Consider the following 24,354-nt stretch of genomic DNA (forward strand, 5'->3'; position numbering starts at 1 on the left):
GGTGGACTTTAAAACGCCCTATCTGCATATTATCCCCATTTTCACGCACAGCAGCCTCCCCGACGACCGCAAACAACACCCAGGTGGAATTCAGGCTCTGCTAGCTCAACGCAGACCTCATATTAAGGAGAATTAAAGACTAACGTGTTGTATTTATCTCCTTTTCAAGTCCTCGCATCCCTTCGCTTCGGCTGCAGCTCCCGATGTGACTCTCTGCGCGGCCGCTGTATGCGGAGCGCCGAGATGAACGGGTCGCTTCAAGACACGGGGGTTTTCTGTTTCCCCGTAGTGACCTCGGCGATTAACTTGCACGGACAGCTGTTTTCGCTTTTCATCGTGTCTTCCCCATTAGCTCAGTGCACCGGCGAGGCACACAAATGTGTTTCCCATTCAGTTCGCTTGGCTCCACGCCCCTGGTAACGACCGGAGGGACCGTCCAATCACACGGCGCTGTGGGGCACCGCGGAGAGCCTGCTCATCCCGCTGCTACACCGTCCAACGCACACCGACACATGCCTAACACAGCAAAAGACAAAGACTCATCAGTCAGTGTAAGTTAAATGACCACTGAACGTTTTTTTCCACGCAAAAAGCCTGTTTGTCATCTGTGAAAATTTTCTCTCACGCCCTTTACGGACTCATCTTAGTCACGTGGTTCCTACCTCAGCCTGCCGTGGAGGAGAATCCCCTCAAAAAATGTAATTACGACTAATGTGGTGACATTATAATAGAATTAGAGAGTGCATACAGAGGAAAATGCATGTGATGACTGCTGAAAGCCATCGGATTGTAAATGGAGTAAAAGATGCAGAAAAAGGGTCAAAGTTAATTGAAACTGGATTCATCTTTCAGGAGCTGTGGCACTTAGAATTTATTTGAACCCACCTTTAAAAGTCTAAAATATAACAGTGGATTTCACTACAGTTTTTTGACATTACATTAAGATAATCAAGCAGGACTGATTTCTATTTAGGAAATTGTAACTCATCTATGGTTTTTGTTTGGAGCCAAATTCTACTAAAATGTCATGAAGTATGCAAGAATTATGGAAATTTTATGGACACGCCCTCACAAACACACCTCAGTTTTTCCATTTTTTATTGGAAATTATGCATGTTAATGTCTCATTGTACTCTGAAATGAAAGCAGAGAACAAATAAACAAATGAAATTTTAAAAAAAAATCAATTCAGAAACCCAAATGTATTCTACATTTGACTCATCAAAGTAGCCACCTTTGGCAGATATAACAGCTGAACACACTTGTGACATTACTCCCACAATAGAAATCAAATATTCTTCAGAGAGTTCTTCCTAACTCTGAAAAAAATATGAACAAAAGATGCAAAATATCATGACAAATGTGCAGCAGAACAATAGCGTGAATGCAATTACTACACGTGCATCTGTTCCTCTGTCTTTAGGCTACATGCCTGCAGGTCCCATCCTTTCATCCCACACCACAGCACTCTTGCAGCTCAGTTTCTCAGAGCTGCAGCCTGCAGCTGAGGCGAGGCAGCCTTCACATGGGAAAATGATGAACAGCAGCAGCAGCAACAGGGGAAGTGGGACCGAGGTAAGATATTTGAAACCATTTTTCAATAAGGAAATAGATACATTTCCGCAGTGTATCACACTGGGCTGCAAACGTTGCCAGTTTTTGAAGCAGTACAGCCAGATTGGTCTTGTAAAATGCACAGCTCAGGAGTATACTCTGGATGCAATTCTGCTCAGCCTAACAAGAGTTTCCTATTCTTTCTTTCTAGCAAACAGTTACACAGAGGAGTGAAGAATGAGTAAATGACTAAATTCAATGCAGTACAATTGCAATTAATGTTGTTAAGCTGAGTTTTTAGGCGTTGTAAAATTTTAAATTGATAAAATAGCTACCTCTGTTTTCATTTCATGCAACTTTTATACCCTTTCTCATATTTCACATGATCTACATGGAAAGGGGAAACTGTGTGATCTTGTAGTATAAAAGGGATGCAGAGTGGGACAGATCACGTGTCCAAGCACGGACAAGTCAATACACGAAAACACTTTAACCGAGATCTCCATGTCTGCTGCAGGCATGCTGGGTCAGATGACAGTCGGGTCCAGCTGAGGAGTGAAGTATTGTTGGCACCTGAGTGACCTTATAAATAATGAATGAACTCCTTTGTTTCCACTTCACTGGCTTAAATGCACACATAAAACAGATGCACACACAAAGTTTTACTTTCACAGAATGTCATCCTACTTCATGTCACTACTAGACTGTTGTGAGACAACTGTAAAGCTCACAGAGTGTTTATTATGGTTTATGAGGCAATTCAAATTGCCATTTGACAAGTAATTACAACATACTGTAACTCAGAGCTATATGCAGCCACGGCATCCCTTTTTACAGGGCAAGGAAATGGACTTCACTCTGTCATCTCCACAGCACTGTCTTAATAGCCGCCATTTAATTTCAGATAGATGTGTTTGTGCGATTGAGGAACAAGGGAGGAGGAAGAGAGGCCTTGGCGGCTGGGGATACTTCCTCGTGACTGTCAGAGCTCAGCCAGCGGATGCAAAATGTAATACCATCACACTCGATAAAATGAGCAATTGATCTCATTTACAATGAGTCCCCCACCAGTACAGATCAATAAGAATGGAATCAATCCATCATTGTTTTGTGGAGTGCCGATTTTATATGGACTGTCCACAAGCTTTTGATATCTGTGTCTGTGCTACAGTAAAATCTAAGCCTTCTGAGTACGTCACAACCACATTACTGTCCTTTTTATCTGTTATTCTGACAATCAGTTGCTTCTTTAACGCGACTGTCTCTGGAATGAGAAGATCTTTCCTTCTCTAAGTGCCACAGACCACACTCACAAGCAGCCATGTTTGCTTTGCACTGTGTAAGGCTGTAAAACTAAAAGCTCTACAGAGAATCATGGAAATTAGATTTACAGCTGGGTCGATCCTCATCTGGAGGAGGGCCAGAGTTTGAGGTGAATGAGAGAGGAAGGCTGCTGATAGGACATGATGGATGGAAAGCGAAGAAGTGCTTATGTATGAGGGGGAAAAAATGAAAGGAAACACAGAGCCATGCAGTTACAGAGTCGATTTGTTTTTTTCATCATATTGCTGAGCTGCAGCAAGTTCAATTAATTAAATAAGTAATGAAGGCAGGCTCTCACCATGTCTTAAGCATCTCGCTGCTGCAAAGAGCTTTGTACATGTCAGATATAGGGCTTAACGGCACAGTGCAGTAGTCGTGGTACACTCTCCCAGGCACTGACATGTAGGTATTTAGCTTACCGTAATCACAAAGTGTGACGACGTGGAAAAAGGGGAAAAGTTTAGGATTAGATGTGAAAGTTGAATGAGTTCATTTCTTTTTCTTGGAAGTCAGCCAAAACTTGAGTTGGCCTTTGAACATCCAGTGAAAAATTCGCTTACAGGTGTAAGATTTGGGTTCATTCTCAGGTTTTTCGAAACTGCAGCCTTCCCAGAGTTGTGGCAGTACACTGACCTGCAACTAGAGAGGGAATAAGAACAGCTGTTTATGGCAGAAGCAGCTTTATTCTTTCAGGACTGCAGGAGTAGTGAATGTAAGGAAACAATCTTTAATTTGTTTTTTAACCCTCTCTATTCCACAGTGCGAAAAAAAAAATCTCATATATATAAGTTACTGAATATCTTGTTTCCTTTCCCTCAGCCACACACTGTAATATTAGTCGCCTGATCCGATTCTGCAGGAAGCTGGATATGTTAAATAGTACTACATGAATCCATTTGTTATTCCTCTGTGACACATAACAGGGAGTTAATACAGTTTCAAACAACTTTTTAACAAAATCTCTCACTGTCTTGCCTCCCATCTCACTTTCTCTCCCTACAGCATGTCCCCTGAGTCTAATTCAGACGAGAAGTGCTGTGTGAATAATTCATAACCAAAATAAGCACTGAAACCCAGAACCAATACAGAGCGATTGACTTAATGAGAACCTTTCTTTGTTTTAGATAACAATAGATGTGGAATGGCTGGGTGACTGACAAGTGGTGTGTTTCTCTGAGAAACAAAAGTCTGTACAAATATGCTAATGTGGGGTTTGCCTCCCTTTTTTTGTGCTTTGAAGTGTTATTCAAATGTAAACCTGGATCAGATGCATCCTGTGACATGGGTCTTTGGTTGTGTAAGATGTTTTTTTCCTCCTCACACATAATATGACATATCATGACCTATATTCACAATCCTTTTGCTCTACATGTCTCGCCTGCTGTGATTAATTATTATTCTATATTTTTAGCCATATGATATGACTGCAGGAATAATCCTGACAAAAAACTTGACTGAATTAATGTTAGAATTTTCCTATGATACACACAACACTAGACTATTAGTAAAACAGGGAGTTTTTAAAAAAATATTTGCTGCGGATTTAATTTTCTAGACTTATTGACTCCATGTGTGCCACCTGTGATCTCACAACAGGAATTATCTCACTGTGGTCTGTTGACTCGTGGATAAAGGGCTGCCTTTGAAATGCTTGTTGTCAGGGTTTGAGAGCAGAATGGCTGACCCGGACACGTCATGACAGCAAGCCATTTGTGGCGTTTGGCAACAAATCATGATCACAAGCACACTACACCACACCACACTGTTTTCCAGAGGAATGCAGAGAAACATGTTTTGAGGAGCACTTTAATTCCTTGTTGTGAGTCGTACCACGAGGCATTATGGCATGCAGTGAAAAAGATTTGGGGGAAAGTCCGTGGAGATGTTTTTTGAAGGTTTACTGGATGTTGTCAGGATGTTCCCACACTGTCTGCATGAAGCTGTGCCAAATCATAAAATCTCAACTGATAGGGACACTGCCAGAAGTAAAACTTGGCTGGTGACGCTTGTAAACCAGTTCCTATAAAGCAATGGCTTATCAAGAGAATTAAACATAGCTTGTCCAGTAGTTATCACAGCACTGAGAAAAAAAATCTGCAAAAATAATTACTTAAACTAGGGTACAAGCTCTTTTCCAAAACCACCAACCACACCTTCTGTACAGCTTTCTTCCCCTTGTACATCATCTTAACTTATGGTAGCTGATTGTTGCGAATCTCCTAAAGACATTTTAATTCAGCTGTAGCCTTCGCAGTAGCAAATTAGAGGGTGCAGCTTCCCTTTTCTCTTTTTTTTGTCTGTATCCTTGGAGTGAGAAGGAAGCGTGTGTACCAGCTCTGTGGTTTGGTTAATCTCTGACATACTAGGCTCTCTGCAGCTGCAGGGTTGTGTTGTGAGAAAAAGAGGAGGTTTTGGTGCTGAGGAAGAGACTGCTGATTGTTTGATATTCGTAGAAAGTGTTACTGTTCAGGCTTTGGCCTTGATGCTTAAAAACAGTGCTGGTTCTCAGGTGCTATCCAGGCCTGGTGGATGGTCATTCAGAATCTTTTGTCCAAGATGTATTTTCATCATTTTAAATGAGAGCGATTTCTTATTTATCAACAGCTCTTTTTCCAGAACCTGCAGGCCAGACACCCCCCCCCCCCATACGGTACAGAGTCCAATGGGGTAAAGGGGATACACAGACTAAAACCAGGAATATCAAATCTTTGTTGCATAATCATCACCCACACAGGAATCAATAGGTTACAAAATTCAAAGTAAAACTAAGTCTGTTTATTTACATGTTTTCGTTTTCACCAGCTGATCTCATAGATGGCATATTCATTATTTCCTAAGTCCCTGCTGTATGCAGTCTGTAATATAACAAAAACTGTGAAACAACTTATCTGTTCAAAATATTCAAAATATAATATAAAACATTGACACTCAGGAAAGTAATCTGCAGCCACAAAAAAGACTTACATGGTTTTTAACAGTCCAGTTCTGTAGCTAACTCTGTAATCATACTTCAAGAGGCTGAAATATAAGCAGGATATGACTGAAGGATCACTGTATCACTCTACACTGTGTTTATAGACACAAGGCAGTCAGTCATCACTGCTCTGATTTGAAAAGTCAACAAATACTGGAATAGAGCGCTGAGAGCACAGCGCAGGCTCACAGAAACAGTACAATATCCTCTGGTCGCTGACATCCGACACAAGCAAAGAACAAGAAAATGTGCAGACTGAATGTGATCATTTGAAACCATCGGCACAAACTCCAAATGCTGACTTGTTCATGTTCACCGTGTTTTAATGGCTCTCTTACCATTTTGGCGGTGTCTCTTTGCTCTCCTAATGGCTCTGTTTTCAAAGGTCACTCTTCTGTAATGGCTGCCTGTTGTGCTAATTAGGTCAGAATGATAACCAGATCCTCACCATCAGTGCACAGGAAGCACAAAAATTACTGCTAGTCTCATCAACATGTCGCCCCGTTGCTCTGCTGGGAGAACAAAACGCAGCGCAGAGCACGCCTTTCTGTTTATTTCACGACATTCTTCTTTTGGGCATTAACTCCCAGTCATAAACATTATCTCTGTGCCAATGGCTCTCTTCTCTCCCCAGGCTACCCATCCAGATGCTCGGCCCCGCAGCCCTGCTCCTCTCAATATGAACCACTACGCCAATAAGAAGAGCGCAGCTGAGAGCATGCTGGATGTGGCTCTGTTGATGGCCAATGCCTCCCAGCTGAAAGCCGTGCTGGATCAGGGGCCAAACTTCTCCTTTTACACCCCCACCATCACCCTAATTAGCATTTCCCTCTGTCTGCAGGTCACAGTTGGGATCCTGCTTATCTTCATAGGTAAGAAAAAAACACACTGTCAGAGCCCTTCTGGCATGTCAGAGCTGTCTTTCTTGTCTGGAAAGCTTCACATCTCATAACCTCACTTACTCTTCGTGTTTCATCCCCTCCAACATGTCCTTCAGCCACATCCAACCCCACTATATTCCACCTTCCCCCACCGTTCCTCCCCTCAAACCACCAATGTCAAGTGCGCTGACTCCTGACAAACAACCTATAACCAGCTCGGCTCCAGCTGTAACTATGGTAACCAGGCCTGACACCAGGTCAGAGTTCAATAGGTTTAGCGCTGCTGTCAGCACTTGTGGGAGTCGAGGGAGGTGAATTCAATTCACTGCTGTGCATGTGTGTGAAGGTGTCAGTATGTGTGCACATGCCTATCATGTCTGTACACATCTTGGGATAAACTCAAATGACCAAAAACAGAAAATAATGCAAATAAAAAAAATTTGTGGTAGAAAGCAATAAAGTACATTTACTCAAGCAATGCTCCGTCTTGAGGCACTTGGTATTTAGTTCAATTTCCTGCTTCTTCATGCTCCTTCTCCACTACAAATCTGAGGCAAATATTGTATTTTTTACGCCACTAAATTTATTTGACAACATCAGTTTCTGTGCAAGTTTGGTTTCATAATGCAAAATAGCATCAACAAATGAGATATTATCGATTAACAGAAAAATCTATTGATTCCTAAATCAAAGTGCATAAACTCACCATTAAAAAAATTAAGGTCGATTAACCAGCTTCAATGTTAAAATTGTGAAAACACTGTTGCAGCAACATTTGTAAGCCTAAATCCTGTATTCTAAAATGTGCCATTCTACATAATGTGTGCTTTTATTTTTGGTGCTAAATTTATGGCTTGTAATAGAGAATTTTTACACCACACTACTTTTAATTACGTACGATATCCGAGTATTTTCTGTAAAGGTTCCCATCTGTTCCTCCAGTGATTTTGGAGCATGGCTGCCTTTAACAGTCACATCTATGATTGCAAATAAAAAGTAAATAGAGACGAGTTAGAAAGAGATTGACCAGTGCAAGCTGAATTTCAGTTTACTTTTCTCTTACGGGTTGAACAACAGGTTAGTGAACTTTAGCCGGGTCACACTGAATCACCTCAGCTCTAGCAAGATGAGTAAATAAAGGGAGGCTTATCAGGGCCGGGTACTTTTCAAATATAGAAAATAACTCCCTTTTTTTCCTGAATCAATGACTGCAGCACTCTAAAAATACTCAACTATGAATTGACTATTTTGGGGTGTGCTAAAAAGGAATGCTTGGTTTATTTTCAAACAAAAAGCATGAATGACTGCAAGATTTTCACAGTGTAGTTTAAAGGATCACGTGTCAGATAGAAGGCCGGACAGCATGTGAGTCATCTCGCATTCGTCGCCCCTTTGACCCACAGCCGTCCACCTAATCTTCGAACTCCAGCGCTACCCTGCAGCCCCCCTCGTCTCTGCCAGAATATCAAACACATCTCATTCTCGTCACTCTTTTCATTCCCCTTCCTTCGTTTTCTTTGATTGTTCTGAACCCCGCTGGCCCCTCTCGTCCTCCCCTCCCTCTCCTGTGGATCCAGTTCTGTCTGATGTAGGCGGTGGTGCGTGATGTGAGCGGCCTACATACTGCTCCCACAACCCCACTCCTGCCTCCACCCAGGCGGATCACACACACAGAGACACACACACACACACAGAGTCAGGTGGAGGCCTTACACCATTTAACCTTTAGTAATTACCCACAAAGACACACATGCATCACGTCCTTGTAGAGTCACAGCTGGTAAACACATACACTTCTGTGAAAAAGCTCTCATTTAAACATTATTCATGCGCCAGTCCCTGATGACGATGAAGATGACAACATTGTTACAATGTGTATTAGTTGTTTTTGTGTCATTTCTTTTAGGTCAAGTGTCAACAAAGCACAGATGATGTGACACAATGTTACATAGGAAATAGCAGGTTCCCTCGATCAGTTTCTTCCCCTGTGATTTGAATTAGATGCTTGTTATTGGATCAACAATGATGACTGAGACAGTATGCTTGATATACATGAAGATGAACACAGACCATTGTTTAAATGGTGTCATATTATTATTATTTTTGTGTACAGTGTATTTCTTATTGCAAACACACTATGTTTAATTGCCCCTTAAGTGAGGAAGTGCAAATCAGAATAATGGATTTGTATTTTTTTTATACATGTCTTTTATTATATTTCAGCATGAAATGGTGTTCAGCACAGATTTTAGCACAGAAGCACATAACAGGAAGATCCCATTGCAAAAATATAGACAATTTACTAAATAAAGATTTTTTTAAAATTGTAAAAAAAGAGCTACTCACAGGATCACTCTAAACCTAGAAGTAATATTGTATAGATTTGTGTTTAACAGTAAATATGCATGTCATAGCTACTTGGCTGGAGTCCCTAGATAAAGTAGATTGTGGATGTTTATTTAAGCATTCGCTGATTGTGTGTTTGCGTTTGGTGTTTCCTGGTGTTGTCTACAGTTCGGTGGAACCTGAATGATGAGCAAAAACACTGGAGGCTGAACTTTATGGAAAACTTAGCCACAGGCCTGGTTTTTATCATCGTAGTCGTCAACATCTTCATCACAGCCTTTGGAGTCCACCGACCAAACCGCAGCGACTGACCAAGAACAAGCAGGTATTCTTTCCATTTTTGTAAATCACAAATATTTTTTTTGTCCCCTTCTTTCACTGCTCCTTTCTCTATTCAAACAGGTATTTTCTCTCCTGCTTAACCATGCGGTTTGCCCCTAAAGACATCCATGTAGTCAGCATGTTTTTGTTCCTCTCCTCTTCTGCCCTGACCTTCACTATCCCCTACCTGACCTACAAACACGCTGACCTCTCCAGGCTCTCAGAGAAATTTCCACCAGCAAACAGGTCAAACAAAATCCAACCGCTGGTAATTTACCAGAAATTCATTGTCCTGCGCTGCTGCAGGCACACAGAAAAAACAACGAACAAAAGAGAAACAGTCGTACTGACAAAGGGGTCTGGTGTGTAAACAACACAACATTTGTTCCTGGTGGACAAACAGGAAAGTGGAGACAACAGCAGTCAAGCACATGTGACCTCATGCTGTCTGTCTACTTTTCTGTCCGTGAATGACCCCGAGCACGAGCCAGACGCGAACGCTCAACCACAGTCTCACACACGGAGCTGAGCAGGCTTTAATTTTTAATTGCACTGATGACGTTTGAGCAGGATGACATGTTCTTTTCCGAGCAGGTCGGACCAGGAGGTTTGATGGGTCTGCTGAGCTCACGTGTGCAGAGCCGGGTGTGCCTCTTCTGCCTCAAAGCTCCAGCCCACCTCCACTGCTTTAACCTTAGTATCACATCTGTCCCCAACCACAGGCGTCAGGCCTAACATTCAATTATAACAATGTTTGGTTGTGCCATGAGTCCCTCAGTTATGAGCAAAGCTGGACTGTTGCTGTGGTTCTGTGGACCAGCAGCAGCTGGTGAGTCAGAGTCAACAAGGCACAGGCCCCAGCAGAACTACTTGTTAAAATGGAAGCCTTAATTAGACTGTGTTTCAGCAGTGTCACTGAAACCCCAATTAGAGTCGGAGCAAATGCTCATTTCACACAGTTCACTGCCTTATCACAAGAATACAAAAGCAACTGGAGGCTGCTCCACACAATCATCAGCTAACAGCCTGAATAATGTTCATATTCATAGTTGGAATTTCTTCAGTGTGATTGTGACAAAGCACCTTTTCTCATGACAAATCAACGTCACAATCTTATCCTTTTCCTCCTCCACAACTATCATTGGTAACCGTGGAAACAACCAGACCAGCAAGCAGTCAGACTGATGATACACACAGCTCCACTCAGGGCAGATCTGCAGACTGATATATATATATATACATAATGTATATCTATGGCTCCTACTGTTCTGGCTCCATCCCACTCGTGAAGTTAAACAAACTGACTCTGTGGGGGTCGGACATCAGAGGATGCTGGTGATCAACGAGGAGTTTCAGTTCATGTCAAGCAACACTATTAATAGCCCTCTCGTGGGAATGTGGATGCCAGCAGACGAACTGAACAATCACTCTGGTGACATTTCCAACCCCTTTAGCACCTCCCCATCCCTCCTCTCCCTCTCCGACTCCCCTCTCTCATCTGTTGCTCTCTTTGCAGGGAAGACAGAGGCAGAAAAGCTTTGCTCAGTGCAGCAAATCCCCAGAGATGAGACACCAGAGCTCTCCTCCACACTAACATCTCTGATGTCGCCATTTTCCATTACATTATGTAAGATGAGTATCAGACAGGGAAATACATCCATAAGGGACACAAGTCTTACCAGCGCAGTCAAACCAACAGCCTTTAATGTAGCATTTTATTAAGATCATTCCTACTCATTCAATCAATTTGATTTTCATTATTAATTAATGAGGGCTGTCTCCTGCTTCTGACTGTCATTGTTAAAACACACAAGAACATATTCCATCATCCTTCATTCTTATTGCAGTGTGCTGAATGAGGAAGCAGTGCCCTCTAGTGTACTTATTAATGCTGCTCATACAATGAGATAAAGGCTTGAACATCAGCTCATTTCATGTTGACTGTACAGAGACAACTGGGTCTGGCAGCAAACTAAACAGTGCCAGTACTGTACTGCTCATGACTGTGCATTTCCCCTTTGTGACCACACCACCATACAGTATTTGACGATATTTAGTTGTATGTAGATTTCTAAGAACACCTTTGTCACTTATTTGTCATAACAGAATAAAAATAATATACAGCCCAATGCTATGTTAATGTTTTGTGCTTTATTTGAGCAAAATGCAACAGTTTTTTTTTAGTAAGCAGATTTTCAATATTCCATTTATCACAGTATTTCAAGGCACTGCACGTGGGTTAAGGTGCTGAAAATATCCGTTGTGCATTTAAGAAACTGTGTTGCAGAATGTGTTGTGCACCGTTAAATTCAAGTACTGTGCTAAAGTCTGTGCACACCGATAGTTCACCCACGCAGGTGTTTTTACTTGGGTGGCCTGAATAAAAGCTCTTCTCAGAACAGTGCTGGTGTGTACAAACTGCACTTGAGCTCTTTCATTTTTCTTTTGGCTGACGACTTAAACATTTCTTGAATGACATCTACTGAAAACTTACTCAATCAAAGGTAACTAAAAACAGCTTTGCAAGTGTGCCGGCACATTAAGTTATTAATATGCTGCATTTTAGTTAAAAATGTGAAATCTATACATGTGCACACATAAGAAATTAATCGAGACCCACACACACAGATAAAAGGGGACAACATAACACACTTTTTTCATTTTAAGAGATATCAATTATTAGAATTTGTGACGGAATGAGTCACTTTCTCTTCTCAGTTAGTATCTGTACTTAAATTAGTACATTAATATGTGCAATTCCAGAAAAGATATGGGTTTGGCACAGGAAAGAGGCAAATTTCATGGCTTGTTCTTCTTAAGAGCCCTAGTTCTTAAGCATTTCAGCACCTTATTATTTCTGCTTTCCAACCTCTGCATAGGAAACGAAAACATCTTTAGCGTCTTTACTAAATCTTGCCGCTGCAGAGCAGTGAAGAAACCCTCCGGTACATCTTAATGTTTCACCCTCTGTGTGCAGAAAATGTGGCAAAAAAGAGTTTCAGGAAATGTAAAGAGAGAGTGCTTTGAACAAATTAACAGAGTCTTGACATTCACAATAATTTTTGAATTGATCAAGAACAAATAACAGGACGATTTTCTGTCATTCTGTATGACTCACCTCCGTAATAGTAGAGAATTGCAATTCCAACCACAAAACTGAAACAACTCAGGAAGAACATTGGTCCTGCAGAAGGAAAGAAAAGATGTAAAGTTATTATCACTGATAAATGAAACCTATAAACACATGAATATGTCATCATCAGGTGGGAATACACGTGTGCACAGCAGATCAGTGTATATCTAATTAATGATATAGACTAAAAAAACTATAGATAAACTGAAATATAAACTGTTACACAGCAAGTCAGGAAACATACAGTAGATGTTTTGTTGTTCGCAAACTCAACAAATAATCATTTCTTCGTGAGAGTGGTGATTAGGAGGCCATGTTTCGCTACATCACTCATGACCCATTTCCCTGCTGACACACCTTTGACCCTCTGGATGCCCCTGACTGTCCAGAGGAATGCAGTGCAGAGGAAGCTGCTTTGCACGTTAGCTTAACTGACCCACAAAGCCAGAGCCCTGGATGTAATGGGATGATGAATGGTGCAGCAGCACAGAGCAGTGGGGCCCACATTCTGATGCGAGGGGTTAAAAGGTTCAGCAGACAACTACGTTTGCTGAAGAACAAAGCTTAGTTGGGCTTAAAGGGCTTATCTGAGGATCAGAGAGGGGGTACAGAGGCACCCTGACACACACTCACACAAACTGTATGGCTAGCATATTTAGAAAAAAGGAACAAGAAAAAACAAAACAAAACGAGAAGCCATGCAGCCAAATTAAACTTCTACAGCTGGATTGTAATTAGATGTAAGACATTTTTGGAGTAATATCTATAAATTATTATGTATTGCAAGACAGCTCACCACTTTTACAAGTATATGTTTGTTTGGTTTTTCAGGTTTTAGTTCATGACAGTTTGCAGAGATGAGGCCTCTAATCCATCACAATGTTCATTTTGTTTGACTGTATTTGTCTCGCTTTTAAAGAAGAGCATAAAAGCAACAAAATAAATCAGCAGGACTTAGCATACATGAGCTCTCCTGTCAGGGAAACAAATCAAACACATGATATGATCATAAAAGTTTAAAAACTTAAGTGTTCCTGAACACACCAGAGCGGAAGTATATTAGTTCCTGCTCATGTCATCATATCACAGTAGAAGCTTGACAATAACTGAAGATGCAGGATTGCCTGCTGTGATGGATTACAGATTACAAGGAAGTTTAAATAATTTTTTCATGCCGTGCCAAAATAATAAAAAGTTCATAAAGCGTATTGCGGAGCATGATGAGAATACCCAGGCTGAAACCGGGATCCTTTTTATTATGCAAACAATTAAGGAAAAAAATGTCTGCAGTATTATTCAACCTAAAGCTATAAATTAAAAACATAAAACCCATCTATTGCTCTGTTGGAATCAGCAGGGAGATGTTGATTTGATTTACCTTTGTCATTAAGGACGAATCGCTCATGATTTGACTTGACCGCCACATCATTATTCTGTTTTAGATCAGCCATTTCTACAGAAACAGAAAGCAAATGTGGTTAAAGAGAAACACCCACACTTTAAATAACAACCTGTCCGATGTCAGACCGACTACTTGAACTGCAGCACGCTGGCTTCTCTCTGCATCTTAAACAGGATAAACTGACACGAAGCCAGACAGGGAAATTACACAGCAGGGGAGCCACGATTAGAGGACACTACAGACGCTGCTAGCGTGATTTGTTCAACTGCCTCACTTCAAACAGATGGGATAAGAGGAGATCTTGCATTTTTAAACCTAATATAAGAGGAATATGTTGTTTAAAAGTATAGCTGAACTATTAAAGACAACCCAGCATATGCTCTGAGATGAGCTTTTAGGGTTAAAACCATCCGATAATGCATCAGTGTAATTACTTTAGCAACATGCACAAGAAAATGATGAGTCAACAGCTTTGAAAACCCACAGGATGACGTGTTTGAACACAGCTTTCACCACGCACATTTATTTTGCATTTTCTAGTTGCTGATGCCCACAAACTTTTTCAATAATTTCCATACTATTTTACTTTTTAACCCTCTGAACCCCAAAACCTGCTAGCAGGGTTGAAAAGAAAGAAATCTTTTTTTTTAAAACTTACTACATTACCTAATTTACTAGTCAGAAACTGGAATTATTGTCAGTTTTTCAACTTCCAGTTTCCCATTTTATCTGTGATGTCCTGTTCCATCTGGAAAATGGACAGAATCTAAGTTTGAGTCATTTTTGAAATGACAAAAAAGAAAGTTTGGACTAAGCAGATTCAGTAAAAAAAAATGTAAAAAAGAATCTGATCTGCTCAGTGCAGAAGTGAAGCCATTAGTGAGTCAGCTAAGATCAACAGTAAGTGAGAAAAAATTGGGGCAGTTCAGCTAAATTGGGCTGAACTGTAGGCTGTGTTTCCACAGAGGAGATGGTCAACAGCTATGCAAACTAATTAAAAATTTAAGTATTAAAATGTCTACATTATGTAGAGCCTCCACTGTTTTTCTAGTGTCGGTAACAACTGTGGACACTTCAGAAAATGTTGTTTACATAAATTCCAGGGTTTTTTTATTTGTAAAAAAAACAACAACAACTTTGTTTTATTCTTTTGAATGATTTATAACAGCATAACTTTGTGATACTGCACTAGAAGTAGAGTTTTCTCTACTTCTAGTCACGGCTGTGCTGTTTCCATAGAAGTGCAGGACATTACACTGCAGTGAAACACAATCCCACATTCGGGAGGAATGAGACAGTAGCAAAAATGGCTAGAAACTGCTTGGAGTTCAGAGGGTTAACTAAAGATAAATTCGCCATCTGAGTTTGCGGGGTCCACATCTTTGAGAAGAGAGAGCCATCCCCTTCTTTGTAATCTCCATCCAATAAAAGGCCTGAGAAGCCCTATTCTCTGTGTTTTACCTCTTCGTCTGATCCTGGTGGGCAGCCTGAAGTAGACGTCCTCGGCGTGGATGTGGAGTGCTCTGTAGAATTCATGACATGCCTCCTCACCTCTTCTGTGCAGATAATTCAACATCTCAGCTAAACGCACCTTCGTGGGCACGCTCAGGTTCCTGAACTGCAAGGAGACACAGGCTGCACTGAATCACTGTACACATCTGTGCAATGTGCTTTTGTCTAGCAGATTCGAGGGCAAAAATGTGTGTTAAAGACTGTATTATCTGTAGTGACCCTGTGGGCCTCCTTGTCACTGAGAATCTGGGGGTAAATCCTGTTGAGCTGCAGCACCAGTCTATCAACCAGCTCGGTGTCCATCCTCTGATCTGAGCACAAGAACTGGGCGTCATTCTCCAGCTGCTCCTGGTAACCATCAGTATCTGGTTAAGGAAGATTAAATACACAATATTTAATTAAATGCACTCATCCTTGCAAACAAATTTTAATGCCTACATTGATATCAAAGCTGTTGTGTGCCACGGCGTAGGTCAGAAACAGGTTATGACCCTGTAAAGTTAGAGCACGCCATAAAGCTCTACCTAAGGCCCTGCAGATTTTATGTCTAGCCTTAAGGAGTTCATTAGTAAGCTGGTCTTGGCTTCAGTCCTGCTCTGAAAATAAATTACTAAGAGGTTTATTCCCGTTTAGAAAGGTGAAAGCAGTCGCTGCAAATTTGTCCATTTGGTGACACTTTATGTGAATGGCTTCTGCAGGTAATGCTAGTACTCAAAATGAGCTAACTATAGAGTCAAAATGACACAATGAGAGGCAAGAGAGAGTCTGTGAGGTGTTAATGGTGCTGGCTCTGAGGCAGTATTTTGTTGCAGTGCAGCCGCATCGTCCTGCCAAATCACTGCTGATGTCCCTCCATTTTCACCTCAGAGAATAGTAGGGACGTTACGATGAAAACGAAGGCATATATAAGGAAATATGTTGGTATCGGTCAGTCAGTTGGTGCATTTCCTGTGTTTAAAATGGCATTGACACAACAAAAAAAAGATATATAATATGATCGCAGCTGATCAACATATAGGCAGCGAATAATCTGTGCTCCCTCTTAACAGAACATGAAATATCATGAATTAGGCTGCCTTTGCATGATCCAGTTATTCTTAGGATATCTCTTTCAAAGTGACAGACATTATTTAAAAAAAAAACTAAACTCGCCAGTAGCCATGCAGCCAAATTAACCTTGTACAAATGGTGCCAAAAGACTGATTTAAGACCTTTTTTGGCTCATTAACTACTAATACTACATCTTTGTTTGTGTCTTTCTACTTTCTAGGTACAGATTTCAGTTCATGCCAGTACAACAGGGATTTTAATAGGTAATATAGTCTTCTTCTTAATAGGTAATATAGTACAATGCCTATTTTGTTTGAGTGCATCTGTGTGGCAAAAAAAAGAACATAACATAAATAAAAACATACAATCAGTGGAGATATCTTGCAACTTCATCTGTTTCAGCAATAACAAGTGAAACATATCTCATTCTACTCACATAATTAGCCAGTAAATTACAAGATTTGAATGTTACTAACAGAATTAGGTGTTTAATTCTGCTTGATGGTGGCTCTGAGCAAACTGGTAGTTCACAATAACAGGCCAAACAGCCCCTCACTTATTTATAGGCTGCATGTTTGGACGGAAAATAGGTCGTTTTCACAGGATGTTGAACAACGCCCAGATATCTCCTCACATGAAGCCAGAAATATTCTATTTCATACCACATTGCTATAGCAACCACTCAACTTTCAGCTGTGAATCCTCAGCAACAAGTGTCGAACCCACACAGCTCAGCGGGCGACCGGAGACTTTCCTAGAAGTCACTGGAAATGATCCACGGCGACACAAATCATCTCAGCCTCCGTTCACAAACCTGCCATACTGACAACCGACCCGCAGCCTCCCCCGGCGTGGCTCTCTGCTCTCCCCGCAGTGCGTGTCTCTGCTGCCGGGTTGCATCAGCGCGCTCTGCCGCTGCGGAGCCACATGATGGAGGAACCGGACGGAACTGAACGGAGCTGACAGGAAGATTAACAGGAAGAGCTTCTGCTGTCTGCTGCAAACACCCAGCCACACAGGCGTCTTTTAGCACGTTATTTTAACACCTTTAAAAACTATTTATGGGTCATTCCAGACCACATTTTACGTCCCACCCATCAAATAATTAAAAAAAAAAAACTAAACTAAAACTTGCCGTTGTTGTGTAAATTTACTTGTCCTGACACGAAATCTAAAAAAAAAAAAGAAGAAGAAAAGGATGTTTGAAATTATTTTTTTAAATACCAAAGAAGTCTGGAGTTCCCCTTAAAATGCCATTTTTGTATTTCCCCACGCCCCGATGACCAAATTGAATCTCAAAACAATTAAAATGAAATTTACATCTTCTTTTTTTGGTATTATTTTTTCATTGACGTCTCCTGTAATTGTGGGGAAATTTTTAAATAAATTTTGATGTCAAAAAATGGAAATTAAAGAAGATAAGTTAATAAGTTAATTTTGTAATCTTTAAAAAAAAAAAACTAATACAGCAACATAATTGAAATACTTGTGTAAACATTTATTTGCCCTTCTTGTAAAAAAAATCTATCAGGGCTTTTAAAGCTGTTTTGTCCACGCCCACCAAATAGGTCTACTTATTCATTCATTTAAAAATATATTTAATTTTTATCTAAATTATTACATACTTGTTTGGAGGAGAGGTAAAATAGCTATAAATAGCTTGCTGGAGCTTTTACTGATGTGGTAATTATTTCTAATGCTGTGCTTGGTTTACTTCCAGCAACCCAGCTGTTAGATGTTTAAGAGAAATTAGATTTAATTCAGTTTAGATTTGTATTTGTGTGATACTGAGATCAAGAGTCACTGTACCTGCTGTCACACCCACTTTTGAGATGTTACTCTGTGTGAACTTTTTGTCTTAGGTCATTTTTCGACAACACATAAACAGTGGTTTGGGATGTATTAAGCTTAACTGAACATTTGAACAACATGGACCCCCTGATGTTTTTCTGCTCATGGACATGTACCGTAAAACGGGGCTATAAGGGACAGCGGGGTAATAAGGGACACTTTTCCGGAAAATGTTTTAAATGTAATTCTGCGTTTTTTACGTTGAGCAGGATGCGGTTTTGTGTTGTTTTTATCAATTATCCATGAATTCTTAAAGAAATCCAGGTAAAAACCGCAGAATTACATTTAAAACTTTTTCCGGAAAAGTGTCCCTTATTACCCCGCTGTCCCTTATAGCCCCGTTTTACGGTACACTGTTGAACTGTTACTGCTTCAACACATCACTCATCATTTGTAGAACTCTGTCCTTTATTTAGATTCCTTAAAGTTAATATTTACATGTTGGTCAATGTTTTCCAGCTGCTCTGCTTGTCAAGCAAAATTGGAATATCAGACAACGTCCTCGACTGTCCACAGCGTATTGTAAACTATACAAGTGTAACAACCTCGACAGCACAACTCTCTTGACCTCTGACTTACGAGGGGTCGTCATCCACATCAAGGCTGGCGTCCTGAAAGTGTAATGGCTCCCCTGTTCAGACAGAGGGCAGTGCGGCATCACAGTTTACAAAAGGCACATACAGTAAGTCTGTCGGATCAGTTTGTCTGTGGAGCCTTTACACTGTGTAGCACTGCATCATTTTAACAATGGAGACAGTCTAGATCAACAGTCAACAATGTTGTACAGATCTGTCCAGTAAACAGGGTCTTAACTGAAGCTATTCACGTCCTGTGTGTCCTCACACTGATATAATCCTTATGGAAAACTCTTTGAGATTCCCATTCCTGTTTGCGTTCATGTTCCTCATGCTGGACTCATCAGTGGCAGATGGGTTCCCTCCTGATAAAGTGCTCTGACGTTCTCCACACTGCAACATCAAACCAGATCCCACAGCTGAGATCTGGACCAGGCCTGAGCTCGAGGTCTCACGGGGGGACAGTGGAGGTCCGGGGTACTGAGGTGGACCAGACTCTGTGTTTTGGGCTAAGAGAGGCTGGTCATAGTCGCATCCAGGAAGAGGGGCGAGTGGAGGAGCGGAGGTGAAGGTGCAGGCAGGACCGTAGGCGTACTGCTGCTGACATCTGTGAGGAGAAAGATAGAGATGTGTTATTCTACAGGTTAGTTTGAATGTTTTGTCCTGTTTTGAGCATTCAGGCCACCTCTCACCTGCAGGGTCGCGTGTTGTCACACAGGGCTGGGTTACCACTGTGCCACAGAGAAAGCGGCTTCTCCTGGGCGTTGTTGTTGTTGTTGTTTCGGCCATAACGAGACCTGCTCTCGTGATGCTGGGCCTGCTCCTCCCATTGCCAGTAATCTGACTCTCTGAATTAAAATCTGCATGTTAGTATCCAAGTTTGAGAACAGAAAGCAACTTATCTAACACTTTGCCTCAAGTGAAAGTACCTGAGTACATTTATTGACTTACAGTAGTTAAGTCCAGTTTTTAAATGCTTGTATTCTCCTTTGAGGTACTTTATACTTTTATTTCACTCAGTTTCAGTGAGAAATGGAAGTACTTGATAGGCTTATAAAATATGACACATTTTTAAAGTTTGAACTAGTTGCACCTTCTTGGCTTGTCATCCTTGACAAAAAACAGTGTCTAGCTCTGGCCTCTTGTCATGTTGTTTTGTGTTGAAAAAATTTAAGACATTGAAGACATTTAAAAAAAACTGGAATTTATGAAACAGAACTATAAATCATGTTGTGGCCAATTGAATTTATGTTGCTCTCCTTTGGCTTAGCACACAAATTTAAAACTAGCTCCATCTCAGCCTCAGCTTCTACTATGATGCAATCGTATAAACAATTCATTATTTTTTGTGCAATGCAGTGAATATTTGTCCTTGTATTTTGCCAATAATTCTTATGCACATTAACTTGCATAGAATTTTAATTGATGGACCTTGAGTACCTCTCAATTCTGCTAGTGGTACTTTTTGTTCCACTACTCACCCCTCCTGCTTTTTCCTTTTGTCCTCTTTGATGCAGTCGAGCAAACAGCAGGTGATGAAGGCCACAGACATGAAAAAGATTATAGCTGAGCTCACGATGGATGCCAGGACAGCCACACGGAAACCGTAGTCCCCGTAGGCAGACATAGCTGGAGCGTGACCAAAGAAGAGAGCTTGAATTTATTTTCAAGTCATGCACTCAGCACATTAGACAACTTCTTTTATCTTGCTGCCCAATCTGTGTATAACTTTTTTCTAATCAGCCTTAAACACCACGTTTGCAGATAGTGTCGGCTGCATAAACCGATCAAATGTATCACAACTCCTTTGCTGTCATTATCCAAAAGATATTGGCAGAAATGAAAAAGCCATTTTGTAACAAAGTCATCATGGCAAGGACAATAAAATATAAATTCAATTTTTCATTTCTTTCGCTCCCACATCAGACAGCTTCTTCTCTCCCATGATGATTGATTCAGAAACTAAAATTCTGCCATCACTTTTCCCACTTATTGAGCAAAAAACTGACTGACTGTGCACCTGCTTGAGATTATTCCTCTCCACATATATTAGCATTAATATTATCCTTTAATGAGCTTTAGCCACAAGCAGCAAATTATTTTCTCTCAAGTGTGTTCCCACGCAATTTAAAGTAGTAATTATTGCCAGCCAAATACTACTTTAATTGTCTTCATGTAACTTTGCCCACAGCCACAATCCTGTTACATAATGTTCAATATATATTCCATCTTTTCAGAATAATGAGCTGACAGACGGTCCAGCGGAAAGTTTTGCAGCCTCTGCAATTCTCCTAGTAAAATTACCTGCAATTTTTAATCCGAACGTACACATTCTGATGATAAAATGAATGAACAAGTAGATTTAAGAGGTGGTTTGTGCCTAGATAGAAGCTGCTGACAAATAAGCACAATTTTTTCTATATTAACTGTCATTTTTTAAATTCCTGTTCTTCGTTTCTACTTACGTTTGCAGTAGGTCTCCCCAACCCAGTGGGTGCTGTTGGTGTCCATGACGCATTTCACCTCACTGCCCACCAGTCTGTGTGTGGCTGGACACTGTAGGGAAATCACTGTGCCCACATTAGTACCATTGCCCTGGATGATCTTTTGGGTGCCCAGGTCCGGAAGAGGGATGGGTGTGCACTGAGTCAGACGATGACCTGAAGCAGAGAGCAGGCAGTCACTTGATGGTAATATAGAAACGGTGCACAACAAACAAAGTTGTTTGGACTCAATTATGCTGCAGATGTTAAATATGCATTAATCACGTAAAAGTTCACTCAAAGTTTGGGTACATGTATAATTCATGCATCTTCAAAAGAAAATTTGTATTCATAGAAATGATCCGACAACTCAGAATTCATAAGGTGCACAGCAACAGTTCAGGGTATGAGCAAAAAAAACAATCAAAAACACACAAAAACAGGGAGCACTGCAGATGAGATTCAGTGTGGAACGGGACAGCTATCAGCACTGAACCTCTGTGACAAAACACAACACCCCTGTGACAGCCGGGTGCCGAGCTGCATCAAATTCTAACGGTATCAAAGCAGGAAATGTGATAAATCATTAAACAAAAGGCCGCAGAGGTTGGTGGAAACACACGAGCCGTCTGGAGCCATGCTAAACAACTAGTCATCATACATAGCAGCACGGCGCTCGGCATATTACAGGAAGGGAGGACTCTCACTGTGTCTGCTCAGTGCAGCAGCAGTCTGACATGATGAGCCTACAGCATAGGAGTGTGACTTCATCATGAAACAAGCTGCTGGGAAGCAAATAAACACAATGACTTCAATTCGGTGATTTCCAACAAAGCTGGGAAGGATATTGCGATCACATCTAGGAAAAGTGAAAACCAGCTTGTTTACTCAGAGGAACCTGCTTCTGCAATTTTCTTCTTAACTGAACACAACAAACTTGTGACAAAGGAGTTATTTGGCAGTTTCCACTTTATATTTATAAATGTAGGAAACTGGAAAAGAACCTCATTGAGGGTGTGCACTTCTGGGAAAGGCATGGTGCATTTTTATCTCCACAAGGGGCCTCAAACTATATCAAAACTTCCGGGTTTCACTGACACACAGATTAACATTCAGAAAGGCACAAAAGATGACACTACATCGAGAACATGCACATTTTCCCTCCTCTGAACAGATTTTGCAGTGGCACTGGGCCAGACTCAACTGGGATAAATACTCCCATGAAGGCCATTAGCATTATCTCACCATATTCACGTTTATGTAACACAAGGACATGCACGCACACGCACAGTACGAACAAGCAGAGAACATCACTTTTATGTAACTGTGTGTTTGTGGCGGCGTGTGCGCGTGTGTGAGGTGTCCAGCTGTGCCTGGGCAAGAGTTTCTGACGTTAAACCTACATTTCACTTCCTTTTTCCTCTCTTTCTTTCTTTCTTTCTTTCTTTCTTTCTTTCTTAAACCACAAGATCTAGAGAACCAACTATCCACTAATCCAGACATCAATCCAACATATGCAAGTTTGCTTTAAAATATATATCTCTATCTATCTATCTGAATATATAACGTGTTTGTTATTGCAATTAATATTTCACGCACCTACAATAAAGACAATCTAACGATGCATCACAGTTGCTATTAATCCTACAACGCAGTTGAAAGTCTACCATTACGCTCCTTCTCTCTCTGTCTCTCTTTCTCTCTCACACGCACACTCTCACACGCGTTAAATCTCCAAAAATGTTGCAGTGATATTTTAGGGGCCAAGATGGTCAACTTCAAGTACGAGGTGCCCAAAACCAAAGCTCCTACGCACTCTTCACGTTGGCCTCGTATGAATTAGACACCATTTCTGCTCCATCTGTCTCACCTGAGTTTCTCCGGCTGTCGTCTCTGTTTTTAAAATCAGTTCTGGACACATCTGCTATGGAAGCTGTTGCCGCGGACATGTTGGTGACAGACAGGCGCCCCCGGTAAGGACCACTTCGCTCTTTTTCACTTATGCGTAAAAGCTCAACAGCCGCAGCGGCGCTCCTCCGTGGGCTCGGGGTAAACAAACCGGTGCTTCGTCGCTTGAGCTTCTCTTCTTTGCGGGCTTTATCGCCTCTCTCTACCTCGCAGTGAGCAGCTTGTCGTTCGCGGAGTCCTCCCACAGACGCCTTCTCGCCGCAACGCTCACTTCTTCTGGGCGCGCTGTAGGTGAGCGCTCCAGAGGACGCGCGGAGATGAAGTGATGAGTCGAGACCTTGTCGTCCGAAGCAAAAATGACTTTGAGGATTACATCAGGTCAAGTTGAGTGTCAGTTGTGAGCAGGACAGCGATGAGTAGGCAACTACGGCAGCAATAAGCCGCTCTTAGTGGGCAGGATGTCACACCGCTGCACTGGTGGAGCCTATCAGGATGTGGCAGTTGAAACAGGGTTGAAATGAGCAAAACACACACGTTGAGTGACGTACGTTAGATTTGAATGAACTCTTAAGTCATTAAGAGGTCCATGGTTCTGTTTACCATGCACAGCTTCAGCTTCAACACCTACACATACAAATCAGGTTTTGATATGCATTAACAGTGATTTCATAGATTTCTGTTCAGAGAGAGACTTTTAACTGGTCTGTTTGGGAGCCTCGACAGGATTGATTTGAACATTTTGGCCATCACCCTGTAGTTTTATTTAAATGGTAGTGTCAAATGTGAGAGTGTGAAAAATATGAAGTAACTGGATGACAAAGGTGTAAAAAGAGATGTGATGTTGCAGCAGAGCCAGTCACTGCTGTTTCTGCGTCATAACACTTTTCATTGACACTGGAATGTCAAAACTCCAGTTTCTCCACAAATAGCCACAATAACGTATTCTTAATGTCACCATGCTTCAGACTGACTACACGAGAAGCAAAATTCTTTCACTTCTCTTTCTGTTTCTGGCTGTATCTCAGTTAGGTTTGTGGTCAT

General features: G+C 41.2%; 3 protein-coding genes across 4 annotated transcripts; 1 reads left to right on the forward strand and 2 right to left on the reverse strand.

Annotated features, from left to right (window-relative positions):
* The first annotated feature begins 405 nt into the window (after positions 1-405).
* LOC110958471 (ninjurin-1-like) lies at positions 406-11,528 on the forward strand. Of its 2 annotated transcripts, XM_022205031.2 has the most exons (5): positions 406-551; positions 1,424-1,575; positions 6,486-6,723; positions 9,247-9,403; positions 10,916-11,528. In XM_022205031.2, the coding sequence occupies exons 2-4, from the start codon at positions 1,429-1,431 to the stop codon at positions 9,387-9,389; spliced, it is 528 nt and encodes a 175-aa protein (XP_022060723.1). In that variant the 5' UTR covers positions 406-551; positions 1,424-1,428; the 3' UTR covers positions 9,390-9,403; positions 10,916-11,528. The 2 variants fall into 2 exon arrangements, with proteins under 2 accessions (XP_022060723.1, XP_051806177.1); XM_051950217.1 differs by lacking the exons at positions 406-551; positions 1,424-1,575 and adding an exon at positions 3,487-3,589.
* Positions 11,529-11,530: 2 nt separating this feature from the next.
* Positions 11,531-17,464, reverse strand: LOC110958470 (caspase recruitment domain-containing protein 19-like). The gene is made up of 6 exons (XM_022205030.2): positions 17,311-17,464; positions 15,666-15,811; positions 15,396-15,552; positions 13,911-13,985; positions 12,518-12,583; positions 11,531-12,366 (listed from the first exon to the last, which is right to left on the reverse strand). The coding sequence occupies exons 1-6, from the start codon at positions 17,315-17,317 to the stop codon at positions 12,251-12,253; spliced, it is 567 nt and encodes a 188-aa protein (XP_022060722.1). The 5' UTR covers positions 17,318-17,464; the 3' UTR covers positions 11,531-12,250.
* Positions 17,465-18,737: 1,273 nt separating this feature from the next.
* Positions 18,738-23,861, reverse strand: LOC110958474 (uncharacterized). The gene is made up of 5 exons (XM_022205033.2): positions 23,276-23,861; positions 21,388-21,582; positions 20,404-20,551; positions 19,615-19,770; positions 18,738-19,529 (listed from the first exon to the last, which is right to left on the reverse strand). Exons 1-5 carry the CDS (start codon positions 23,352-23,354, stop codon positions 19,187-19,189), a joined length of 921 nt encoding a protein of 306 aa, XP_022060725.1. The 5' UTR covers positions 23,355-23,861; the 3' UTR covers positions 18,738-19,186.
* Between the last annotated feature and the right edge of the window lie 493 nt (positions 23,862-24,354).

Source organism: Acanthochromis polyacanthus, chromosome 6 (genome assembly GCF_021347895.1).
Source record: "Acanthochromis polyacanthus isolate Apoly-LR-REF ecotype Palm Island chromosome 6, KAUST_Apoly_ChrSc, whole genome shotgun sequence".
NCBI classification, from domain to species: domain Eukaryota; kingdom Metazoa; phylum Chordata; class Actinopteri; family Pomacentridae; genus Acanthochromis; species Acanthochromis polyacanthus.